General features: G+C 51.2%; 1 protein-coding gene across 1 annotated transcript; it reads right to left on the bottom strand.

Annotated features, from left to right (window-relative positions):
* Positions 1 to 374: 374 nt before the first annotated feature.
* LOC140470062 (fibulin-2-like) lies at positions 375 to 25,803 on the bottom strand. Its single transcript, XM_072566511.1, has 15 exons — positions 25,736 to 25,803; positions 12,701 to 12,828; positions 7,780 to 8,412; positions 7,265 to 7,376; positions 6,652 to 6,787; positions 5,936 to 6,122; positions 4,846 to 4,938; positions 3,523 to 3,624; positions 2,525 to 2,668; positions 2,296 to 2,424; positions 1,997 to 2,122; positions 1,792 to 1,911; positions 1,518 to 1,643; positions 1,297 to 1,420; positions 375 to 1,091 (listed from the first exon to the last, which is right to left on the bottom strand). The coding sequence occupies exons 1-15, from the start codon at positions 25,786 to 25,788 to the stop codon at positions 734 to 736; spliced, it is 2,571 nt and encodes an 856-aa protein (XP_072422612.1). The 5' UTR covers positions 25,789 to 25,803; the 3' UTR covers positions 375 to 733.
* Between the last annotated feature and the right edge of the window lie 52 nt (positions 25,804 to 25,855).

The raw sequence follows: 25,855 nt of genomic DNA, 5'->3' as shown, positions 1-25,855 counted from the left end.
AGTGAAGTCGGTGATAACTTATCCTTCTGATCAGCTGCAGTCCACTGTGTGGTGTAGGGACGTCCTGCAGGAGAGTTTCAGGATTTTGACATGGTGAAGACATTTTGACTCAGCATCAGTGCTGTGTGTGTGTATTAGGGAGCTCAGAGGGGCACTCTCCTCTGCATCTGCAGCCCTTGTCGTTTTGGGGTAGTGGGTTTGTACGTGTGAGTCTCTGCAGTGCATGGTGTAGGGGGTTAGCGAGTCGATCAACTGCTGTGGGTGAATTGGCCGTTTCCAGTGGTACCTGGAAAATAGGAAAAGTTTTCTCCTTTTGTGCAGCTTCCTCCCAAAGAGTCCAAATTCCCTCTGAATCACTGCATCATGACAGAATGCATGGGTGGGTGCTTTTACTGAATATACAATGTGGTATGGGATTAGTTTTCATACAACTGTGTCTGAACCAGAAAAATATTTCTCTGGGAATATAACAGGTATGTAACTATTTCACTCAACACAATCAAATTCACTTCTCTGTTTGCAGTCTTGAACCCTACTCAACCCCAATGAAAACCCCCCTCTTGCTATTCATGAGCTTTCCGTTCAGAAACGGAGAGAGATTTTTCCATTCGTGGTTAGAGCTGCTGCTCATAAAAGAGTTTCTCTGACCCTTTTGTCTAATGGAGGGTTGAGCTGGGTCCTGTTACAAAGATGGGCAGGAGAGTGAGCAGATACTGGTGACGGGGGAACGCTGTCACAGCGAGGGCCCTGTCACGAAGATGTGGATCCTGATGATAAACTTGGTGGCGCGGCCCTGGCGGATCAGGGTCATCTCCACGTCAAGGAGGAACTCTCGGGGCTGCCGGGGAGGAAGCTGCAGGTAAACGAAACCCGTGTAGGGGTCCACCCGGCGGATGGCAAAGTGCAGGCCCTCGTTTCCACGGGTGATGCCGAGTAGGATGTTGTCCCCCACGTAGACAGGCGAGGGGCTGATGCGGAAGATGTCGACAGGTACCCGGACATTGGTGGGGAAGCTGAGCTGATAGTAGGTGATTCTCTGTGGCACCATCTGGCACTCGACATAACCTTGGCACGACAGGCGCTCGCATTGGCTACACAGAATTTTTAAAGACATCATGTCGTTAGTGATAGGTAGAGGCTGTACTCAAAATAAACAGTGTACAGAATCTACTCTGTGTACTTCAACTCCATCGCTCAGTGGGGGGGAGGGGGGGAGGGGGGGGGGAGATAAATTCAAATCCCATTGAACCCAATGCTAACCATTGTGCCGCCCCCTGGAGTTGCACAGTAACTTACGTCTGGCCCACCTTGCGGTAGTTGGGCGGGCACACAAAGGACAGGCACTTGAATCCACCCTGGATGTTGAAGCAGATCTCTGCCCCTGTGCAGTTGTGGGTTCCCAGCGTGCACTCATCCAGATCTGGGAAGGAAATGGAGAGGCAGGGTCACTGTGCTGCAGGCAGGTAAACCACCCAGTGCCCTGAGAATTATCATCACTGTGACAGTAAATGCCTCACCTTTGCAGTTCCTCCTGTTTTGGGCAAGGACATAACCTTCAGGACAAGTACAGGTGAAGGAGCCAGGGCTGTTGACACAACGATAGGTACACAGGCTGGCAGAGACCACTGAGCACTCGTCAATATCTGAGCGGAGACGAGACAGAGAGAGAAAATACTCCTTTTGGAAATACCCCAAGCGAGTGAGTGTGCCTCACAGTGAAACAAAGTAAGATCTCTACCCCATGAAATTTTGGCAGAGACTCTGGAACGACATGTACCCGACAGGACTCACCTTCACAGGTCGTTCTGTCCAGCAGGTTCAGGGAGTACCCTGGCCAACAGTAACACTGATAGGACCCATAGACGTTAGCACATTCCTGGCTACAGGCACCAGCCGCACACTCATCAACATCTGTAAGGCAGGAGGGAGAGGGAGGGTTGTGTTTAATAAGATTGGGGGGGTGGAAATTAGGGGAGCACCGAGCAGCATCAGGTACCTTGGCAGTTCTTCCCATCCTCCGCGAGTCTGTAACCAGCCCCACAGGAACAGTGGTATGATCCTGGTGTATTCTCACAGATCTGGGCACACACACGGCCCCGGTACCTCTGGCACTCATTGATATCTGTGAGGGGAAAGGTCAGCGGGTTACTCCCTGCTGGCAACAAGACCTGCATAATCCCACGGCACTTACTCCTGGCTCTATTCTGTATATAAACCACCCTGAACCCCTTGATCAGATACTAGTCTGTAACTCCCTCCTGGGTGTTTGAATGGAATACACAGTAATGCCCATACCGACACAGGTCCTGCTGTATGGCTGCATGTGGTAACCCTGTTGACAGTCACAACGGTAGCTCCCCGGAGTGTTGCGGCAAATCTGTTTATTATTGCAGTGGTGTATCCCCATCTGACACTCATCAATATCTGAAAGGCCAGAGAGAGGGACAACAGCATTGATTTCCCCATTTCGCTGAAAGTGACCAGCAGCACAGCAAGGTAGACAGCGCATTGCTGCTGAGCTTACCAACACACCGGGTGTGGTCATCACTGGCCTGGTATCCCCGGTCACAGCTGATAATGGTCTGGAAGCAGCTGTATGACCCAATGGTATTGATGCAGTTGAAACCCTCTGCACACGGCTGGCTGAGATGCTCACATTCATTAGTATCTGAGAACGAGAGAGGCAGGAGTAAATATAACATCAGAAACTTCCTCAGACAGATACCAGTCTGTATCTCCCTCCCCAGAGAGCTGTTATATAAACCACCCCGAACCCCTCGATTAGATTCCAGTCTGTAACTCCCTCCTGGGGATGTATACCACCATATATCACCTTGGCTGAAAGGAGTTCCCCTTCAACCTGAAACAGGGAACCCATCCCAAAATGGCACTTCCCAATACAGCTACCTTGAGCATCGCGAGTCAGTCCTGCGTTCTGTGGCGACAGATAAAGGAGCCAGGGGTGTTCTCACCGATTAAATTCAGGTCACAGTGGCTACTGTTTTCCTGGCATTCGTCAATATCTGTTTAGGTGAACAGCTCAGAACAGGGTTGGGGAAATGGCAACACTAATCAGGGACATTGTGGTAAGGACATCAAACCCTGTCAGAAATTCATTATCCGCTGGGAGAGATCTTGGGGAGATATCGGAACACTGACTGCTGTCTCTCAGTCCCCTCTCTCTCCGAGGGAGATATCGGTACACTGACTAGTGTCTCAGTCCGTTCTCTCTCGGAGATATCTGTACGCTGACTGGTGTCTCTCTCTCTCTCAGTTCCCCCCTCACTCTCTCTCAGGAAGATATCTATTCACTGACTGCTGTCTCTCAGTTCCCCCAACCCCCATCTCTCTCAGGGAGATATCGGTACCCTGACTGGTGTCTCTCTCTGTCTCCTCTCTCTGGGAGATATCTGTACACTGACTGGTGTCTCTCAGTTCTCCGTTTCCTCCCCCCCCCCCCCCGCCTTTTACTATACAGGAGGAGGAGTATTTAAGACAAGGGGCTCCATGGCCAGTACTTACCTTCACAGGTCCTGCCGTCGCTCATTAATTGGTATCCAGTGAAGCACGAACACACAACCGCCGATTGCTCACGGTGACACAACTGGGAGCAGGGATTGTCACCTGATTCCAAACAGAGAACCAAAATTCAATGTATCCTCCGTCGGCATGTCTCCTGTCAGACTGAAAACCTACAACCATTTCCAGATGTGGCCACTGCCGGAGGGTTGGTGCTCAGGGAGCGGGCACTGTCGCAGGTGGAACTTTGCTGAGGGCATCCTAACCAAACTGATGATACGGGACATGATTGCAGGGGCTGCTTGTGGAGTCTTGCTGTGCACAAACTGGTGTTTCCTGCATGCCTGCCCATCAACTAAAAGCAAACTCCTTCATGGAGGGGCTGAGGAGTGTTCCAGGACAGAGAGGCACTACCGCAATGCAAGTTTTCATGGTTTTAATTTAATCTTGACACTGGAGTAAGGTCCAGTGATCGCAAATGATCCCCGTGCCTTCTCAACTCTCTAGATCCATGAGTGCAGGTTCACAGCTCCTCGAAAGTGGAGTCACAAGTATTCAGGGTTGTGAAGGCAGCCTTTATTGGTCAGTGCATTGAGTATGGGAGGAGTTGGGAGGTCATGTTGTAGTGGACATTGGTGAGGCCACTATTGGAGTACTGCGTTCAATTCTGGTCTCCCTGCTAATAGGAAAGGCATTGTGAAACTTGAAAGGTGCAGAAGAGATTTACAAGGAGGGTTTGAGTGATAGGGTGAACAGGCTGGGGCTGTTGGAGACTGAGGAGGGGGTGACTCTATGGAGATATATAAAATCATGAGGGTCGTGGATAGGGTGAAGAGTCAGAACTTTTCCCTAGGGCAGAGGAGTCCAAAACTATTTAGCGTGAGAGGGGAAAGATTTAAAAGGGACCTGAGGGGCAACTTTTTCCACACGAGGGTGGTGCATGTGTGGAATGAGATGCCAAAAGTAGTAGTGAAGGCTGGTACAATCCTGATGAAAGACTCATGCCCAAAACATCGATTCTCCAGCTCCTCGGATGCTGCCTGACCTGCAGTGCTTTTCCAGCAACACACTCTCGAGGTTGGTACAATGACAGCATTTAAAAGGTATGTGGATGGAGGCATGGATAGGAAGGATTTAGGGGGATATGGGCCAAATGCTGGCAAATGGCACTAGATTAATGTCGGATATCTGGTCAGCACGGACAAGTTGGACCGAAGTGATATACAGCTCTATGACTTCCTGCCAACCCACACCTCAGAAATGCATAGCTTCCCCCTGTGAGCTGATCGACCACGAGGGGCATCCCAACACAGGCCAGCCACATACCTGGGCAGCGAGTGTCCCCGTCTTCCTCTGGCGTCCGAGGGGTCTGAGTGGGGCCATTCCGCCCATTCTCCCTTCCCACTCCTCCACCCGATTCTGCTGGTGTCACAGTTGGAGAAGCTCAAATTAGATGCAGAAGGTTCTGGAGAATTTGGTTAAAGGGTTTGAGGGCGGCAGGGGGTGGGTGGAACCCTTGGTGGCGATCTCGGCACGCGGCGTGGAAACGCCCCCCCACCCTCTGTGGGACCCACCCCCTCCCTGACTTGAAAGCGGTGGAGTCGATTCTCTCTGGCCAGTGATGGCTACTCATGTTGAATAGCACCATCAACAGCAGCAGAGAATTGCTCCAATCGCATTGTCCGTCAATTCTAATCTCTGCGGTCACTTCCCAAACAAATCAAGAAGAGCCCCCCACCCCCCCAACTGCCTCTGCATCATGTCAGTACCAGCTGGAGAACTCTCATTAATCCCATATTCCTCTGGGTTATTTCCCTCTCCAATTCTGCACCTTTCAACTCAACGAGGACATCTTTAATCCTCTCCGAAAAAAATCCAAACAGTCCAACTGTTTCACGCAGGTCAGGCAGTGACCATCTCCTCAATCTTCAGTCCCCCACTATCAACATCCTGGGGGTTACCATTGACCAGGAACTGAGCTGGTAACCAGCCCCAGATCAATCCAGCGGCTACAGGAGCAGGTCAGAGAGGCTGGGAATCCTGCAGCAAGTAATCAGCACTGTCCAGGGACAGAACACCCTCCCCCCCCGCCACCCTCGATCGACACACTGACCCCCCAACTTCAACACTCATTCCCTCCACCCCCCCCCCACACTCGATCGACACACTGGCTCCCCCCCCTCCACCTGCCACGCTCAACTCCCCCCAGCAGATTTTCTTAGCAAGCTAAATGTAAACCCTGCAGTGACAGGATTCGAACCTGGTTCCCCAGTACGTTCCCTGGGTGTCTGGATCCAGAATCCAGTGACAATTCCACCAGGCTATTGCCCCCAGTGTCTTGTGCCACCCTGTCCCAGACTGACCCGGTGATCCCCCTGGTCTCCCAGACCCTCCCCCCGAGCAGACTCTGACTCACCGCTGGAGACCGTCTCTTGTGGGCGCCTGGGCTCACGGCGAGGGCTTGTCGCAGGGACGTGACCATCAGCCTCTGTACAGCAGCCAGCGAGGACCTGCCCACAACCGAGCCCCGGGGCTGGGATCTCATCACAGGCCAGGCCCATGCTCCAGGCCTGAAGTCCCACCAGGCAACACTCACAGCATCGCTGTAACGTTAAGGAGAGAACTATGTGGTTTCTAAATGGATCAGGGAGCCGCTGGTTACATGGACGGGACAGACTCGATGGGCTGAATGGCCACCTTCTGCTCCTTTATAAATCTTTGGAGTTGCCGGGGACTGCGGTAGCTCAGTCCCTTTGTGCAGTTTAAGGTCAGGAGAGACAGATTGATGGGGAGGTGTCCAATCAGAGAAGGCCCACAGTGATTGGTGGGGTAGTATGGACCGACTGAATGGCCTTCTGCCCTCCTTGTGTAAGTAACGGCTATGATGCGGATTTCCCTACAGAAGGTGGGGGGGGGGCAGGCAGTCAGTGCAATTGGAGGCAGGCTCAGAGAAGGTTTGACCAGGAGGGTGGGGTCCCTGCAGGTGGGATCTTGCTGAGGTGACAAAACCCAAGGGTGCGGGGTCAGGGGCCGATGGCCACGCCGACGTGACATCTCCCCACACAGCGGCAGACACCCGCGGAATTGGCGGCTACGGGAACGCAGCACACGTTTCCTACCCAGTGTTCTCACCTTAAACACGTCCAATCCGCAGAGATCCTCACCGCCGCTGGCTGAAGAGCAGGAACTGCCCTGGGTCGCTGCCCTCACACCCTCCTGGCATCGGAGTTCCTCCAGCGCGGACAGGCAACACTGCTGCTGGAACTCCCTGTCAAACAGGCCCCGACAGATCAACCCCAACTTGGTCAGTACCGACAGCAGCAGCAGCAAGCACAAACCGAGAGAGCACGACACAGCCACACCCCATCTCATCCCAGAGAGAGACACACACACACACGGAGATAGGGAGGGGCTGAGAGGGGCTGGGGGAGGGGGTGTAGGGGCTGGAGGAGGGGGTGCAGGGGCTGGAGGAGGGGGCAGAGGCAGAGAGGGTGTGTAGGGAGTGGAGGAGGAGACAGATAGGGAGGGGGTGGAGGGGGCGGGGATAGGGTGGAGCGTGGAGAGGGGGGGGACTGACAGAGGGGTAACGGGATTGTCCTTTATGAAAGAGTCCAGCGCCGAGATCTGAGGAAGACCCGATTGTCCATCCCATTTCTCCACACCCTACTTATCTATGGGGTGTGAAATTCTGAGTGTAAACCGATTGAGGAAGAAACATCTACGGAGGGACAATGCTGAGACTAACCTGCAAAGCTCGGGTTGCCCACTGATCAATAAATCCCTGGGACATTTCCCATCCTCCACAGCCCAGCGACGTCCAGCAGCGCAGCACGATGTGAGGGACCCAGCGGACAGTGCTGCAGGAGACAAGCCCAAAGTCAGACCCCCTCCTCCAGCCCCCCACACCCCCACCCTATCCCTGTCCCTGTCCCACCCCCCCCTCCTCCAGCCCCCACCCTATCCCTGTCCCACCACCCCCCCTCCAGCCCCCCACACCCCCAGCCTATCCCTGTCCCACCCCCACCCTATCCCTGTCCCACTCTATCCCTGTCCCACCCCCCCCTTCCAGCCCCCCACACCCCCACCCTATCCCTGTCCCACTCTATCCCTGTCCCAGCCCCCCACCTTATCCCTGTCCCACACCCTCCCCTCACACCCTCCTCCAGCCCCATCCCTGTCCCACCCCGTGTCCACCAGCCCCCCACACCCCCTCCAGCCCCTCCCCTCAGCCCCCCTGTCCCCACACCCGTCCATCCTCACCTCTCCTGTCGTCAGCTGAGGGTGCCCTCCCCTCTGGCCCCGGAGGGTCTTTCTGAAAGGCCGAGAGCTCGGGGGTGGGGGTGACAGAGTCGCAGTCGGGCTCGGTGCTGCAGCTCAGGGAGCCGGAGCTCAGGCAGCGGCACACGGTGCAAGGCTCTGCACGGAACGAGTGCCCAGCCGGCAGCCTCTGTCCGCTGCTGGAGCAGCCCAGCTCGGCACATTGTGGGCACCCGTCCTGGGGCTGGAAGGTGCGAATGCAGTTCTCCGGGAGGCTAGGACAGGGGATGAAGCTGCATTCGATATCCCCACCCCCCGGCGGGCATTTGCACTCGGTGCTGCCCCCATCCACGTAGTAGGAAGCTCGGGCTGGGACCAGGCCCCTCCTGTGCCCTGCCCGTAGGCAGTCGTAATACATATATCCACTGCACTCGCAGCCGAGCTGCACGCAGCTAGCACAGCAAGATCCAACCTCCAGCGTCTCCTCGATGCAGTGCCTCAGCTCCGGGCACTCCACACCAGTGCAGTCCAGCTGACCCACCACCACCAGGAGGCCCCGTGGCACCAGGGCCAGGCACAGCAAGATCCCGCTGCAAACAGTCAGCCGGTCCCTCCCCTCAGCCATCATGCAAGAAGCTGCGGGAGAAATCAGGGTGTTAGAATGAAGGTCCCTCTACACTGTCCCCATCAAATAATCACAGACACAGCGCTGAGGGAGCACCGCACCGTCGGAGGGTCAGTGCTGAGAGAGTGGGCACTGTTGGAGGGTCAGTGCTGAGGAAGTGGGCACTGTCGGAGGGTCAGTGCTGAGGGAGCGCCGCACCGTCGGAGGGTCAGTGCTGAGGGAGTGGGCACCGTTGGAGGGTCAGTGCTGAGGGAGTGGGCACTGTTGGAGGGTCAGTGCTGAGGGAGTGGGCACCGTTGGAGGGTCAGTGCTGAGGAAGTGGGCACTGTTGGAGGGTCAGTGCTGAGGGAGCGCTGCACTATCAGACATTGAGCACTGAGGGAGCGGCGGAGGGTCAGTACCGAGGGGGCGCCGCACCGGCGGAGGGTCAGAACCGAGGGAGTAAATCACTGAATTTGGGACATACATCCGAGACTGTGGGCAAGGAAAAATGAGGGACCCTCTCCAGTGGGGAGATGGAAGAATGGAGGATTCGCTCTTGTTGGTTAACAGGGGTCTCGCTCCCGTGGGGAGCGGTCAAGTGAAGCCACATCGATGTGTTTACAGGGAGAAACTGGATAAACGCACGCGGGTTCCAGGAGGTGCAAAGTTTGAGGATTGGAAAGGGTGGAGATGTAGAGGGGGTGTGGAGTTAGGCCCATGGTGAGGCAGAAACAACAGAGCCGTGCAGAGGAGGCTGAATGACCTGCTTCCCTGTTCGGTTTTCTCAATCAGAACCGTCTCTAATTAAAATAAATTCCAGCTCCATCCACGTGCTGGCTTTGGCAGGTTCTCCCACTGCATGGATTAATTGCAGGCAGATTAGGAACGGTTGCACCAGCTCAGACAACTAAAAACAAACTTAACAAGCAGTTAACAATTATATAAACTTTACATGACTTATGGAAATGCCAGAGCCTGTCAACAGCAAAGGCAATTTTGGAAGTTGGCACACTGTTGATGGGCAGGAGAAACAGTCAATCTTTACACAGCACGATCCCAGTAATGTGATCACCAAGTTATCAGCTTCCTCAGTCATTAGCACCTAAAATCGCAGCGCTCCCTCACTATTGACCCTCCAAGAGTGCCCACTCCCTCAGCACTGACCCTCCGACAGTGCCCGGTTCCCTCAGCACTGACCCTCTCATAGTGCCCACTCCCTCAGCACTGGCGCCTCCGACACGGCTCACTCCCCCAGCACTGACCCTCCCACTGCACCCGCTCCCTCAGCACTGATCCACAGTGCCCGCCCCCTCAGCACTGACCTTCCCACAGTGCCTGCTCCCTCAGCACTGACCCTCCCACTGTACCCGCTCCCTCAGTACTGACCCTCCCACTGCACCCGCTCCCTCAGCACTGATCCACAGTGCCCGCCCCCTCAGCACTGACCTTCCCACAGTGCCCGCTCCTTCAGCGTTGACACCCTCTGACAGCCCTGAATTTTTAAGCTCACATCGGTGTGGGGTTCAGTACCATGACCATGTGGTGAAGAACCTGGATTATTTAAGCTTATTGAAATTAATGGATAGCTGGCAAGCTTCAGCTGGAAATACCTCTAAGGGAGAGAGTGAATTATGTTCTCTGTTACATCACTGGTGCCTCTCAGAGCATGTTACAGAACATCATGTTAAAAGCAGCAAGATCATTATCGGGGGGGTGGGGGGGTTCTGTGCCCTTTTCATCACTGGCCAACTCAATTTAACTGTTACAAAAGGTAATTCATTTCCCCTTCTGCCCTGGATCCCAATACCCAATTCTCAAATTTGTTGACAAGATAAAGGATTAGGATTCTTCTGCAACTTACCCTGTTTCAAAACAGGCAATTCCAACTTAAAATAGATATCTCAAACTCTCATACACTCACTGTGTACCCCTCTGACCACGCCCACTCCCTCAGCACTGACCCCTCCGACAGTGCCCACTCCCTCAGCACTGACCCATCTGACAGTGCCCACTCCCTCAGCACTGACCCCTCTGACAGTGCCCACTCCCTCAGCACTGACCCCTCCGACAGTGCCCACTCCCTCAGCACTGACCCCTCCGACAGTGCCCACTCCCTCAGCACTGACCCCTCTGACCGCGCCCACTCCCTCAGCACTGACCCCTCTGACCGCGCCCACTCCCTCAGCACTGACCCCTCTCTGATCCTCACTCACCACACTATATACCCCCCTCACACACACCCACCTTCTCTCACGCACAATATATCCCACTCACGCATCCCCACCCCCTCTCAGACTCAAACACACGATGTACCACACACGCGCGCGCGCACACACACTATGTACCTCCCTCAAACACGCACTCCTACCATCTCACATGCACACTATGTACCACACACACGCGTACACACACACACTATGTACCTCCCTCAAACATGCACTCCTACCCTCCCCCCCCACGCACACGCACCCTCCTCCCCCCCCACGCACACGCACCCTCCCCCCCCCCCACACACGCACCCTCCCCCCACCCACACACCCTCCCCCCCCCCCACCCACACACCCTCCCCCCCCCCCACCCACACACCCTCCCCCCCCCACCCACACACCCTCCCCCCCCCACCCACACACCCTCCCCCCCCACCCACACACCCTCCCCCCCCACCCACACACCCTCCCCCCCCACCCACACACCCTCCCCCACACCCACCCACTAGCACACAAATACACCCTCTCTCTCACGCGCACACACAAAAATACCCTCTCACATACACACCCTCTCTCTCTCATATTCCCTCACGCACACATGTACATTCCCTCTCACACACACAAACACCACATGCACATGTGCACACCCACACACAACCCCACCCCCTCACAAAACCTCACCCTTCTCTCTCACACACACCCACCCTTGCAAGCACCATCTCATATACACACACCCGCCCTCTCTCTCTCACACACACACACACACCCTTCGTGTGCACACATATACCCACAACCACCCTCTTGAATGCTCATACACACTCACATGTGCGTGCGTGCGCGCGCACACATACCCACTCACACCCGCGTGCTCACACACCCACACACACGTGCATGCACGTGGGGGCTTGCGCGCGCACACTCGTGCGCACACACACCCACCCTCTCGCGTGCATGTGTGCACACACACAGCCTCTCACGTGCACACACCCACCCCTCACCCTTTCACGTGCACGCACGCACACCCACAGACTCCCCTACACATGTACACACTCAGATACACACATTCCTCGCCTGCATGCTCTCACCTACCCACCCACTCTCACGCACACATACATACACACCTACCCACCCTCTCAACATGTGCAGATCTACCCACCCACCCAAGCACGTGCACACACTTACCTACCCACTCTCTCTCATGCACTCACACATCTAGCCATTTATGCTCTCTCTCGCCCACCCACCCTCTCCTCTCATATGTAGTCACCTATCCACTCACCAGTCATGCGTGTACATACATCTATCCGAGCACTCTCTTGCACCTACGCATACCTAGCCATCCACCCTCTCGCACACGCACTCACCAACCTACCTACTCACACTCTTGCACGCACACTCGCCTACCTACTTACCCACCCACTCACTCTCGCACACCTACCCTGTCAACCTCTCACCCCACACACACCCCTATCCCCCACCATCCACTCTTGTGCACACACACCTACCCACCCACCTTGTCTCATGCACACACACCTACCCACCTACTCTCACACACCCCCCTCCCTAAATGGAGGCACTCTCGAGCACCAGCACAATCACTTGCCCTTCCCCACGCTCACACAGAGATTTCCCTTCCCTCTCCCCAGCACACCTCCCTCGCCTGTGCAATCTCAATCACCACCCAGGATTACCTCCTGTGCCATTGCCCCCACCTCACCCTCACTCTGAACCTGGGGCCATTCACCTCTGTCCCTGGCTCTGACCCTCTAACATGGTGCTCTGTGACGCACTCAGACACAACCAGTGGGAGACATGGTTTACCAGGAACGGGACTGAGCCGACTTCTGAGCCCCTTCCCTAAAGGGACACAAGGCGCCATCCTGGGACAGTATTAAATAAAGTGCTATCTCCCTCAAGCTCCACTTTCGCAGCAGCACTCCCAACAATCCAAAGCAATATGATCCCCTCTTTCAAGGGAGTTGTGGGATTAACGACGACGGGCTAAGAACTATCCAGCTTCGCGAATAAACCCCCTACAATCGTTCAAACCAGCCTTGGCTTTGCAGTGTCTGTATGCAGACTTTTTTTTGAGAACACACACCAGTCTTACCTGCAAAGTTTTTCCACGAGCTCTCTCTCTCCAGCCACGGTCCTCTGGCTCCCTCGCCGTTCTCAGCCCATAGTCCCTTATCTTCAGCCAGGAATACTCCAAAGGTCTGTGTGATCCATGCAGTTAACCTCAAACAGAAAGACCGTTCATTGTAAGCAGCTCACAGCAGAGAGGAGTGTGTACTGAGGGCACCTACTCCCGTGTCCCCAGTAGGAAAGTTCCCTTAACTCTTCCACTTCAGAATTAAACTTGCTGCTTTGATGATTATTCAGCTTTTCTGACAGAGGTGTGTCCAAAAGCATGGAGAGGCCAAGGCTGGGGGGTGTTATGCATGGAGTATTTACCAGGCTCCTCTACTATATCAGCCACACGCAGGGTAGGTCAGAATAGGGTTAGTTACAGAGTAAAGCTACCTTTACACTGTCCCCCAAACATTCACAGGACAGGGGCAGCAAAAATAACATCATCTTGCTTTCAAGGCCAGTCAAAGCTGTAAGGTCTCTCTCTCTCTCTCTCTCTTCCCCCCCCCGCCCAACTTTTCAATACCCATAGAGTAACTGTACAGTTACATATCTAAGTGCAGTACCTGTTTGGGAAGTGTTTGATGGCGACATTATTGAGAGAGCTTTACTTTCAGTTTAAAAAGGTATCGGGAGCTTCACTCTGTATCGAACCCTTTGCTGTCTCTGTCCTTGGGAGTGTTTGATGGGGAAGTGTAGAAGGACCTTTACTCTGTATGTAACCCTGTGTTGTCCCTGTCCCTGGGAGTGTTTGATGGGGGACAGTGGAAGGAGCTTTAGATTCCAACAGCCAATGTTCTTACGAATGAATGAGAGGGGTGGGCTGACATTCAGTGCACCTCTACCATCACGTAATTGTCAACACGTTTGGACATGCTCAAAACTATTTGTATTGCGTGCAACCGCTCAGGGAGGCTCATCATCCAAGCTGCACAGTCTACTGGCTGCCTCCAGTTAAAACCTCTCACCCACGAACTTGCCTCCCAATCTGTCACCTCCCCCTCTAGCCCCTACACCCCTCCCTATCTCTGTCATTGCCTCCAGCCCTTCCCTCTCTTTGTCATCTCCTATGGCCCCTTGCACCTCTCCCTATCAACTCCTCCAGCCCCCTACATCCCTCCCCATCTGCCACGTCCTCCAGCCCCTACACCCCCACCTTATCTGTCCCCTCTTCCAGCCCCTATACCCCCTCCCTATCTCTGCCACCTCCTACAGCCCCCTACACCCCTCCCTGTTACTTCCTATAGCCCCTATACCCCCTCCCTATCTCTGCCAGCTTCTCCCGCACCCCCACCCCCCCCCCGCGCCCCCTCAATTTAAAGCTATGTCCCCTCGTGCTCGCCATCACCATTCTTGGAAAAAGGCTCTCCCTGTCCACCCTATCTAACCCTCTGATTATCTTCTATGTCTCTATTAGGTCACCTCTCAACCTTCTTCTCTCCAACGAAAACAGCCTCAAGTCCCTCAGCCTTTCTTTGTAAGACCTTCCCTCCATACCAGGCAACATCCTAGTAAATCTCCTCTACACCCTTTCCAAAGCTTCCACATCCTTCTTATAATGCGGTGACCAGAACTGTACACAATACTCCAAGTGCGACCGCACTAGAGCTTAGTACAGCTGTAGCATAACCTCATGGTTCTGGAACTGTATGCCTTCTTAACAACCCTGTCAACCAGGTGGCAACTTTCAAGGATCTGTGTACCTGGACACAGAGATCTCTCTGCTCACCTACACTACCAAGAATCTTACCATTAGCCCAGTACTTTGCATTCCGGTTACTCCGACCAAAGTGAATCACATCACACTTGTCCACATTAAACTCCATTTGCCACCTCTCAGCCCAGCTCTGCAGCTTATCTACATCTTTCGTCACTGTCCACAACTCCACCGACCTTAGTGTCGTCTGCAAATTTACTAACCCACCCTTCCACGCCCTCACCCAGGCCGTTGTATAAAAATGACGAACAGCAGTGGACCCAACACTGACCCTTGCGGTACACCACTGGTAACTGGACTCCAGGATGAACATTTCCCATCAACCACCCTCTGTCTTCTTTCAGCAAGCCAATTACTGATCCAAACTGCTATATCTCCCACAATCCTATTCCTCTGCATTTTGTACAATAGCCTACTATGAGGAACCTTCTTGAACGCCTTGCTGAAATCCATATACACATCAACCGGTTTACTCTCATTTACCTGTTTGGTCACCTTCTCAAAGAACTCAATAAGGTTTGTGAAGCACGACCTACCTTTCACAAAACCGTGCTGACTATCCCTAATCAAATTACTCTTTTCTAGATGATTATAAATTCTCTCTTCTAACCTCTTCCAACACTTTACCAACAACTGAAGTTGTTACCAGGATTGTCTCTACTCCCCTTCTTGAACAGGGGAACCACATTTGCTATCCTCCAGTCTTCTGGCACTATTCCTGTAGACAATGACAATTTAAAGATCAATGCCAAAGGCTCGGCAATCTCCTCCCTGGCTTCCCAGAGGATCCTAGGATAAATCCCATCCAGCCCAGGGGACTTATCTATTTTCACACACTGCAGGATTTCTAATACCGCTTCCTTGTGACCCTCAATCCCACCTAGTCTAGTAGCCTGTATCTCAGTAATCTCCTCGACAACATTGTCGTTTTCTAGAGTGAATACTGTCGAAAAATATTCACTTAGTGCTTCCTCTATCTCCACACACATCCCACTACTATCATTGATTGGCCCTAAGTTTACTCGTCATTCTTTTATTTCTTAAATACCTATAGAAAGCCTTAGGGTTTACCCTGATCCTATCCGCCAACAACTTCTCATGTCTCCTCCAGGCTCTTCTGAGCTCTCTCTTTAGGTCTTTCCTGGCTACCTTGTAACCCTCAAGCGCCCTAACTGAGCCTTCACATCTCATCCTACATAAGCCGCCTTCTTCCTCTTGACCAGGAATTCCACTTCCTTTGTAAACCATGGCTCTCGCGCTCTACAGCTTCCTCCCTGCCTGACAGGTACATACTTATCTAGGACACACAGTAGCTTTTCCTTGAATAAGCTCCACATTTCTAATGTGCCCATCCCCTGCAGTTTCTTCCTCATCGTATGCTTCCTTTCAATCTTGCCTAATCGCATCGTAATGGCCTTTCCCCCAGCTGTAACTCTTGCCCAGTGGTATACACCTATCCTTTTCTATCACTAAAGTAAACATAACAGAATTGTGATCGCTACCACCAAAGTGCTCACCTACTTCCAAGTCTAACCCCTGGCCGGGCTCATTCCCCAGTACCAAATCTAATGTGGCTTCGCCCCTTGTTGACCTGTCTACATACTGTGTCAGGAAGCCCTCCTGCACACACTGGACAAAAACTGACCCATTTATAGTACGCATACCCAGTCAATATTTGGAAAGTTGAAGTCCCCCATGACAACTATCCTGTCTCTCACTCCTATCGAGAATCATCTTTGCTATCCTTTCCCCTACATCTCTGGAACTATTCGGAGGCCTATAGAAAACTCCCAACAGGGTGACCTCTTCTTTCCTATTTCTAACTTCAGCCCATACTACCTCAGTTGCCGAGTCCCCAAACATCCTTTCTGCAATTGTAATACTGTCCTTGACCAACAATGCCACACCTCCCCCTCTTTTACCATCTTCTATGTTCTTACTGAAACATCTAAATCCTGGAACCTGCAACAACATTCCTGTGCCTGCTCTATCCATGTCTCCGAAATGGCCACAACATCGAACTCCCAGGTACCAATCCATGCTGCAAGTTCACCCACTTTATTCCGGTTGCTACTGGCGTTGAAGTAGACACACTTCAAACCAACTTCTTGCTTGCCAGTGCCATCTTGCGTCCCTGAAACTTTATTTCGGATCTCCCTACTCTCAACCTTTTCTATACTTGAACTACAATTTTGGTTCCCATCCCCCTGCTGGATTAGTTTAAACCCACCCCAATTGCCTTAGCGAAAATCCCCCCCAGGATATTGGTATCCCTCTGGTTCAGATGAAGACCATCCTGCGTGTAGAGGTCCCACCTACCCCAGAAAGATCCCCAATTATCCAAGAATCCAAAACCCTCTCTCCTGCACCATCCCTGTAGCCATGAGTTCAACTCCTCTCTCTCCCTATTCCTTGCCTCACTATCACATGGCACGGACAACAAACTAGACATAACAACTCTATTCGTCCTAGCTCTAAGTTTCCATCCTAACTCCCTGAATTTCTGCCTTAAATCCCCATCTCTCTTCCTACCTATGTCGTAGGTGCCTATGTGGACCATGACTTGGGGCTGCTCCCCCTCCCCCTTAAGGATCCCAAAAACACGATCAGAGACATCACGAACCCTGGTACCTGAGAGGCAACACACCAACCGTGAGTCTCTCTCGTCCCCACAGAACCTCCTATCTGTCCCCCTAACTATGGAGTCCCTAATGACTACTGCTCTGCTCCTCTTCTCTTCTGAGCAGCAGGGACAGACTCTGTGCCAGAGCCCTGTACCCCACTGCTTTCCCCTGGTAAGTCATCCCCCCAACAGTATACTTATTGTTGAGGGGAATGGCCACAGGGGATCCTGCATTGCCTGCCAGTTCCCTTTCCGTCCCCTGATTGTAACCCATCTGCCTTTTTCTTGTACCTGAGGAGTGACTACCTCCCCTGTAACTCCTCTCAATAACCCCCTCTGCCTCCCGAATGATCCGAAGTTCATCCAGCTCCAGTTCCCTAACGGGGTTTTCGAGGAGCTGGAGTTGGGTGCACTTCCCGCAGATGTAGTCAACAGGGACACTAGTGGTGACCCTTACCTCACACATTCTGCAGGAGGAACATTCAACGGCCCTAACCTCCATTCCCACGATACCATACTCCCAAAGAGACTGTTGAAAAAAATAAGGAATAAAAAAATCTCGTTACCTTACCAATCTGGTGCACAGGTCCTTTTTGTTTGGTTAGAGGAGGAGGATGAGTGGGAGACACTACCAGAGTAGTTTTTCGGGTAACACGATCACACAAATATATGACTTCCCAGAAGTCCTTCGCTCCTCCCTCACACCTCTCAGCAAATGGAGACCCGACTCACGAGGTAAGTCCCTTTTAGTGCAGGAAAACTCACCCTTCCCGGCAGGGGTTTCAATGTTTCATTGTAACTGTTGTTTAGATTAGATTACTTAGTGTGGAAACAGGTCCTTTGGCCCAACAAGTCCACACCGACACGCCGAAGCACAACCCACCCAGACCCATTCCCCTACATTCACCTAACACTACGGGCAATCTAGCATGGCCAATTCACCTAACCTGCACATTTTTGGACTGTGGGAGGAAATCGGAGTACCCGGAGGAAACCCACAGAGACACGGGAAGAATGTGCAAACTCCACACAGTCAGTCGCCTGAGGCGGGAATTGAACCCTGGTCTCTGGCGCTGTGAGGCAGCAGTGCTAACCACCGTGCCGCCCACTGTTCTTTCAGTTGCCCAGGGCCTCAAGATCTAGAACTTGCTCCTTGAACTTCTCCACCTTCCCCCTTCCTCCTCAAGATCCACCTTAAAACCTACATGGTGGACTGAACTTTTACCAGCAGTCCAAACTATCTCCTCATGTTGATGTTAAATTCTGCCTTGTAGCATCCCTGCAAAGCTGCAGGCACTTCCACAATGCTGAAGGAATTATATAAAACGTACATCTGATCATCAGAGTCGACAATGAAATGTTGACTGCTATTGGTAAGAATGGATATATAAGCTTTGGAGAGGGCTGAGAAGAGGTTTAACAGGGTGCTGCCTGGATTAGAGGGTATGAGCTGTAATCAGAGGCTGGAAAAACTCAGACTGTTTTTCTCTGGAGTGGCAGAGGCTGAGGGGAGACTTGATTGAACTCTATAAAATTATGAGATGCACAAATAGGGTTGACGGACAGAATCGTTTTAGATTAGATTCCCTCGTGTGGAAACAGGTCCACACCGACCCACCGAAGAGCAACCCACCCAGACCCACCTCCCTCTGACTAATGCACCTACACCATGGGCAACTTAGCAATGGGCAATTCACCCTACCCTGCACATCTTTGGGCTGTGGGGGGGGGGGGGGGGGGAGAAACCGGAGCACCTGGAGGAAACCCACGCAGACACGGGGAAGAGAGTGTGCAAACTCCACACAGACAGTCTCCAGAGGCTGGAATCGAACTTGGGTCCCTGGTGCTGTGAGGCAGCAGTGCTAACCATTGTGCCACCCCTCCATACCTCCAGAGTTGAAGTATCTAAAACTAGAGGAGCATGCACTTAAGGTGAGAGGGGACAAGTTCAAAGGATTTGTGAGGGGGCAAGGTTTTGTTTTAAAAAACACGGAGAGTGGTAAGCGTTGGGAACATGCTGCCGGGGTGGTTATGGAGACAGATACAATAGGGACATTTAAGAGGCTTTTAGATAAGCTCACAAATGTGCAAGAAATGGAGGGGTATGGACCAACGACAGGCAGAAGGGTTTAGTTTAATTTAGCGTAATGTTTGGCACAACAGCCTGGGCCGAAGGGCCCATTCCTGAGCTGTTCAGTCCTATGAGAGAAGTTACCATTTTAAACACATATGTCAAAATTTTGTGCCTTTTGTGTGGGGAGGCACAAAATACGTGGCTTTAACAAGTCAAGAGGCTCCGCATGTAATCACCCAAACTAATTTCTGTCACTCACCATCCTGGGGTCAGAGCTTAGGAAATAGGATGAGACCATTTGGTCCCTCGAGCCTGTTCTGGCACAGATTTGGATCGTGACCGACCTGCACCGTAACTCCAACTATCAGCTTAACACAATAACCCCTCACACCCTCACTGAACACAAAACTCCAATCACTGAGTCTCAGATAGGAGGCTCCAGATTTCCACTGCAGTCTGCACCGTCTCGCTTCACCAGAGTAGCCTGCTAGAGAATCAAGCCCCGCTAATTCCCAGGATCTTCTCAGAAATTAAAGCTCCTTACAGGCAAGCCAAATTCAGCAAATTTCACTGTCTTACAGACCGGGCACTTCTTTCAAGTCACTGTCCCGAGATAACAACCTTTTATCAACATTCAAAGTTTGGGAGATTTGTAGCTCGGGTGCTCGTTGTGGTTCTGTTCGCCGAGCTGGGAATTTGTCTTGCAAACGTTTCGTCCCCTGTCTAGGTGACATCCTCCGTGCTTGGGAGCCTCCTGTGAAGCGCTTCTGTGCTGTTTCTTCCGGCATTTATTGTGGTCTGTCTCTGCCGCTTCCGGTTGTCAGTTCGAGCTGTCCACTGTAGTGGCCGGTATATTGGGTCCAGGTCGATGTGTTTGTTGATAGAGTCTGTGGATGAGTGCTATGCCTCTAGGAATTCCCTGGCTGTTCTCTGTTTGGCTTGTGTTGTCCCAGTCGAATTCATGTTACTTGTCGTCTGTGCGTGTGGCTACTAAGGATAGCTGGTCGTGTCGTTTCGTGACTCGTTGGTGTTCGTGTATACGGATCGTTAGCTGTCTTCCTGTTTGTCCGATGTAGTGTTTTGTGCCGTCCTTGCATGGGATTTTGTACACTACATTAGTTTTGCTCATGTTGGGTATCGGGTCCTTCGTCCTGGTGAGTTGTTGTCTGAGCGTGCGTGGCTGTTGGTTTGTGTGCTGTTATGAGACCTAGTGGTCGCAGTAGTCTGGCTGTCAGTCAGTTCAGAAATGCTCCTGATGTATGGTAGTGTGGCTAGTCCTTTTGTTTGCGGCGTGTCCTTGTTCCGTTTTATCAACATATTAAAAAAAAGTGACCTCTCAGCTCAGACAACGCATTTTTTACACTGATAAAACCTTAAGTTATCACAGGACTGTTACTCGAAAGTAGTTTAGGGTTCTACATAATCAATCAAAACCTGCATCCCTATTCTAAGTGATTGAAAACTTAACAGCAATCTAGGTTTGTTCAATAAATTACATCAGTTGTCTGATATTTTGATCTTTTAGTATAAATTCTGTGTCCTCTGGATGTAGGTTTGCTCGCTGAGCTGGCAGGTTCATTTCGTCAGCCTACTAGGTAACATCTTCAGTGGGCCTCCAGGCAAAGCACAGAATAGAAAGCAGGAATTATCAACAGTGCTGACTAAGGGTTATTATCACCAGGCTGTTAAAACATGAGACCCAGGTAACGTTCTGGGGACCCAGATTCGAATCCCATCAGTGGAATTTGAACTCAAAGATTCGGAATTAAGGTGAGACGAGAGAGATTTTAAAAGGATATAGTCATAGAGTCGTACAGCATGGGAACAGACCCTTCAGTCCAACCCGTCCATCCCAACCAAAGCTAATTCCCACCTTCCAGCACCCGGCCCATATCCCTCCAAACCCTTCCTATTGTTAGGTTAGGTGCATTAGTCAGAGGGAAATGGCACTGGTTGGGTTACTCTTCGGAGGGTCGGTGTGGACTTGTTGGGCCAAAGGGCCTGTTTCCACACTGTAGGGAATCTAATCTAATCTAATCTAAAGAGGGCCTACCTACAATGCCATTGATACCTCAAGTTAGCTCCACTCAGGAACTGACAGTAAAAGAGCCATTACCTAATCGGAGGAACATGTTATCTAAATGAGCCACTAATGAGATTCTCTACCTCACAATGGCATTGCACCTCCAGAAGATGTTGTGAAACGTGAACATGTTCAGAAAAGATTTACAAGGATGTTGCCAGGGTTGGAGGATTTGAGCTATAGGGAGATGTTGAATAGGCTGGGGCTGTTTCCCTGGAGCATCGGCAGCGGAGGGGTGACCTTATAGAGGTTTATAAAATCATGAGGGGCATGGATAGGATAAATAGACAAAGTCTTTTCTCTGGGGTGGAGGAGTCCAGAACTCGAGGGCATAGGTTTAGGGTGAGAGGGGGAAAGATATAAAAGAGACCTAAGGGGCAACTGTCTAACGCAGAGGGTGGTACGTGTATGAAATGGGCTGCCAGAGGAAGTGGTGGGGGCTGGTACAATTGCAATATTTAAAAGGCATCTGGATGGGTATATGAACAGGAAGGGTTTGGAGGGATATGGGCCGGGAGCTGGCAGGTGGGACTAGATTGGGTTGGGATAATCTGGTTGGCATGGACGGGTTGGACCGAAGGGTCTGCTTCTGTGCTGTGATTCTATGAATCTAAGCCCCGAAAGCTGTCTCTGCCTCCCCAGGAGCCCAGCCAACAGAATGCCCTCGCAGACTATATGGCACCAAGTTAAAAATCACACAACACCAGGTTATAATCCAACAGGTTTATTTGGAAGCACTAGCTTGCGGAGTGGTTGTGGAGTAAAAGATCATCGGACACCTAGGTAGGTGTAGGTGAAAACGTGGGTGTAGGCGCTCTGAAAGCTTGTACTTCCAAATAAACCTGCTGGACTATAACCTGGTATGGTGCGATTTTTCGCTTTGTACCTCAGTCCAACACCGGCACCTCCAAATCATATATGGCACCAGGGTACCTAATACTGATGACCACTGCCCAGTGAACAGAATGTTATGACCCATTCCAGTATGAATGTTCTTAGATTAGCTAACTTCCTATTGCCATTGTTTAGCTGACCGATACTGCTGAACATGCAGCATTGTTTTCCTTGTTTCAATAATGTCAATTTATCAACTGTAATCAAACCTGTATTGTCCTGAAATTAACATCAATCTCTTGTAACCCTGTTTTCACTGAACATGCCTGTACTTCAGGGAAGAGAACTGAGACTCACCTGTACAGAGTGACCATTCTGTGTATGTGCAGTCAATTTCTCTTCCCACGATATTGTGAAATAAACTAGTTGTGCGTCAATTTCACAAGATCTGCGTACGAGCTTTATTCATAATTGGAAAATTCTCCAACCAAAAGAAAAAGTAGCCTTTACAACTGGACTGTGACCTTTTCGTCAAGAGTACTTCTTGCAAAGCTACAACGGCAGCAATCGTGCATTGGCAAAGAACAAGCAGCTTGGATGGAGACAGAGTCTGCGTTACGATCAGAGAGAGATCACTTGACCCAGATTGTGGGTGAAAAACAACATCGGATTTGAACAGACAGTCTGGAGCTAACACGCTTCAGGAGAAGACCTTGCCAGCTGTGTCTCACCGTCTGAAACTCCCTTCATCCAAACGCGTGAGCTGAAAACCCACCGGAAGACCCCATCACCACAAGTGGAGGGATATTAAAAGACAAATTTGAAATTGGACACCACTGCCTCCAACAAAAAAAAGTGAACTCACCCAGTTATAACTCACCTGACACCCCAATGTCAACAACCTGTATACAAAAAGACTTCAGTGATAAAGCAACATTTGGGACAGGCTGTGACTAATTCTTTGCACTGAATTTTGTTATCTTTAGATCACAGGGAGTCAGGCAGCATCCATGGAGGGAAAGCTAGCTAACATCGAGTCTAGATGATGTTAGCTTGCTTTCTCTCCAGGATGCTGCCTGACCTGCTGTGATCTCCAGCATTTTTGTTTTCAGTACAGATTCCAGCATCTGCAGTAATTTGCTCCTCCTGCTAAAGATAACACCGAGCAGAGACTTTGCATTTTTCTGCAGATTTTGAGGTTTTCAGGAAGAGTAGTTGAATACATTTGTACAGTTTTAACCTTTTAACAATCTTGACATCTTTACACAAGTTAGTTACGTTTGTAATAGACCTTTTGTTTATTCAAGGAACCAGTTTTTGATTTTGAGCTACGTATTGGCAATTTTACCTTTTTTAAAATTCAAACTTTCATCATGGTTAGTGAAGGAGCAGGAAAATAATTAGTTCATCTTTCCTAACTTGGCAGTAAGAGAAATGCAATTTAACTCACTACAACTCTATGCTGTACCTGATCGGGATGCTGTACCTTTATCAGAGTGCAGACAGGGAACTTTACTGTGTAGCTGCCTCAGTGGAGTTTTACTGCATATAATCCATGCTGTACCTGCCCTGGGTGTGTTCAGTGAGAGGTTTACTCTGCATCTAGCTGTGCCGTACCTGGGAGTGTCCAAGATGAACATCAAGTGAACAAAACATTCTAATCCAAGGCAACAAAATTCAACACACCCCCGACAGCTACAGAAATGTGTTAAAAATAACAACGTAGTTATGGGTTGGGTGGTTTTGGGGGGTGTGGGGGGGGGGGGGGGGAGCCAAAAAGATTAGCTGGACGTCAGAAATTAAATATCACAAATCCATTTTCCTAAATCCTAACTCTGCTCTGCAAAAACAGTCCTTGGCACGTTTCAGAAAACAAAAAAAAAAAAAAAGAGTGCACGCTTAGTCCTGCAACGAGGAGGAAAAATATTTTGCCCCAAAGCATCGAAAAGTAATTTCGCAAGATCCCTTGTCTTTTCAGTCAGAATGATTTTTGCTATAAATTACGTTGGACATGTCTAGCAAGCCAACAAAAAGAAAAATGAACTCTTTCAGTACACAAAAAGGAGCACCAGATAATTGAGTGGGAAGACGACAGTACCTTGTCCAATCTTGTGTTGTGATCTTTTGTAAGTTAACTCAGACTTTGCTACACCATCTTGTTGTTGACCCAGAGGGACAGCGTCAAGGCGATGTTTGCTCGGATGGCGATGCGATGACTGTGGGTCTCACACAGCTCATCCATCCCAGGCGAGACCAGAGACACTACCCTCTGGAAGCAACACATTGCCAGCCCGCCAGCCCTCCCTGAACCAAGGTGGAATTGCAAGCCCTGGCACCACCAGGAGGGGGTTCTCCGTCATAGCTACCCATCTCTTCCCTGGGCTCATTAGGTTTTGCATCTCACTGCCCTGCCCGTTTCCCCCCCCCCCCCACCCCACCCACCCACCCAAGTCTATATCACCAATAGACTCCATTACTCCCTGGCCAGCTTGGAGCCTGGACTCATCGGAACTCTGGCCAAGTACCAAACACCCATCTCCTTGGCTCCTGCTGATTGTCTTTGGCCTGCTGGTCCACTGACACTTCGGATTCCAAAGCTTGATCCTTCAGATCTCTCTGCAGGCTCGATCCCTTGATTCAGATCCCTCTGTGGCTTCAAACTCTGTTCTCCTTCTTTAAGAGCAAGCCCCAGTCTGACAACCGTCTCTGTGCAGGCACGTCAGTGATGCCAAGAGCACAGCCGTAGAATTCTGGTCTCCTGAAATTAGAAAAGCTTGTCCTGGAAGTAGCTCTCCCCAGCTACCTCCCGCGATGAAGTGAGGGCACAGCGAGGCATTCTACACTTCACTATACTCCTGTACTTTAGGACATGTGACAATAAAACCTAAATTTAAAAATCGGCACTGACCCTCTGACGGCGTGGCTGCACTTACTCGGCAGTGACCCTCCAACAGTGCGGCACACCTTTAGCACTGACCCACCAACAGTGCAGTGCTCCCCCAGCAGGGCACTTTCTCAGCACAACCCCACCGACAGTGAAGCATAAATGCCAGCATGTGGCAAAAAAGGACAGAATGACCCAACTGTGTGTAAGGTAAAGAAATAATTCCTGCAGAACAGGTTCTAACACTTGTGCGGCATTGCAGCAGTGTCTCCTGAGGCACAAACTGAGCCTGGCAATAAAAGGCTGACACTGACAGATTTCTAACAGTTCACAGAAAGCCTCCACTGAGCCTCACATAACCCTCTACATCCATCATGCAAACCAGCCTTCCATCCACTGACTCCATCTATATGTCCCACTGCTTCGGGAAAGCAACCAACAAGACCCTTCCACCCCAGTTATACTCTCGTCCACCCTCTTCCCTCAGGCAGAAGACTTCTAGGTTTGTCCACACGTATGATCAGATTTAAGAACAGCTTCTTTCCCGCTGTTAATATATTTCTGAATGGACCTCTCAAATTTAAAACTTAATGTTAATCTGGCTCGCTAAGCACCTTCTCTGCAGCCGTAACATCGTATTCCTTGTTCTGTTCTATTATCATAACACACTTTGTATCTGCCTGTTCTGTATGTGAAACAAAACTTTTCACTGCACTTAGGTACCCGTGACAATAATTAACCAAATCAAATCCCTGCTCCACTGGAGACGCGGGAGTGACACAAGACAGACCCGGACTCACGGGCACTTGGTGCAACCAAGCTCCACGTTCGGCCGCGTGGAGGGGGAGGGCATCAGCTCTTCCTCTCTCAGGCTTGTGAGCAAGTGGAAAGATGAGCTGCATTTTGAGTCCCTGCAGTCA

The sequence above is a fragment of the Chiloscyllium punctatum genome, chromosome 50 (genome assembly GCF_047496795.1).
Source record: "Chiloscyllium punctatum isolate Juve2018m chromosome 50, sChiPun1.3, whole genome shotgun sequence".
NCBI classification, from domain to species: domain Eukaryota; kingdom Metazoa; phylum Chordata; class Chondrichthyes; order Orectolobiformes; family Hemiscylliidae; genus Chiloscyllium; species Chiloscyllium punctatum.
The sequence above is the reverse complement of the archived record's forward strand: the minus strand, read 5'-3'. Positions and strand labels throughout refer to the sequence as shown.

What these genes read in the sequence shown, in the direction of transcription:
- LOC140470062 (XM_072566511.1), bottom strand. Translation starts at nt 25,788, where the DNA reads ATGCCCTCCCCCTCCACGCGGCCGAACGTGGAGCTTGGTTGCACCAAG. An exon ending in GGATGGGAAGAACTGCCAAG is followed by an intron (nt 1,912 to 1,996) that starts GTACCTGATGCT and finishes CCTGCCTTACAG; the next exon opens with ATGTTGATGAGTGTGCGGCT. An exon ending in TACCGCAAGGTGGGCCAGAC is followed by an intron (nt 1,092 to 1,296) that starts GTAAGTTACTGT and finishes AATTCTGTGTAG; the next exon opens with CCAATGCGAGCGCCTGTCGT.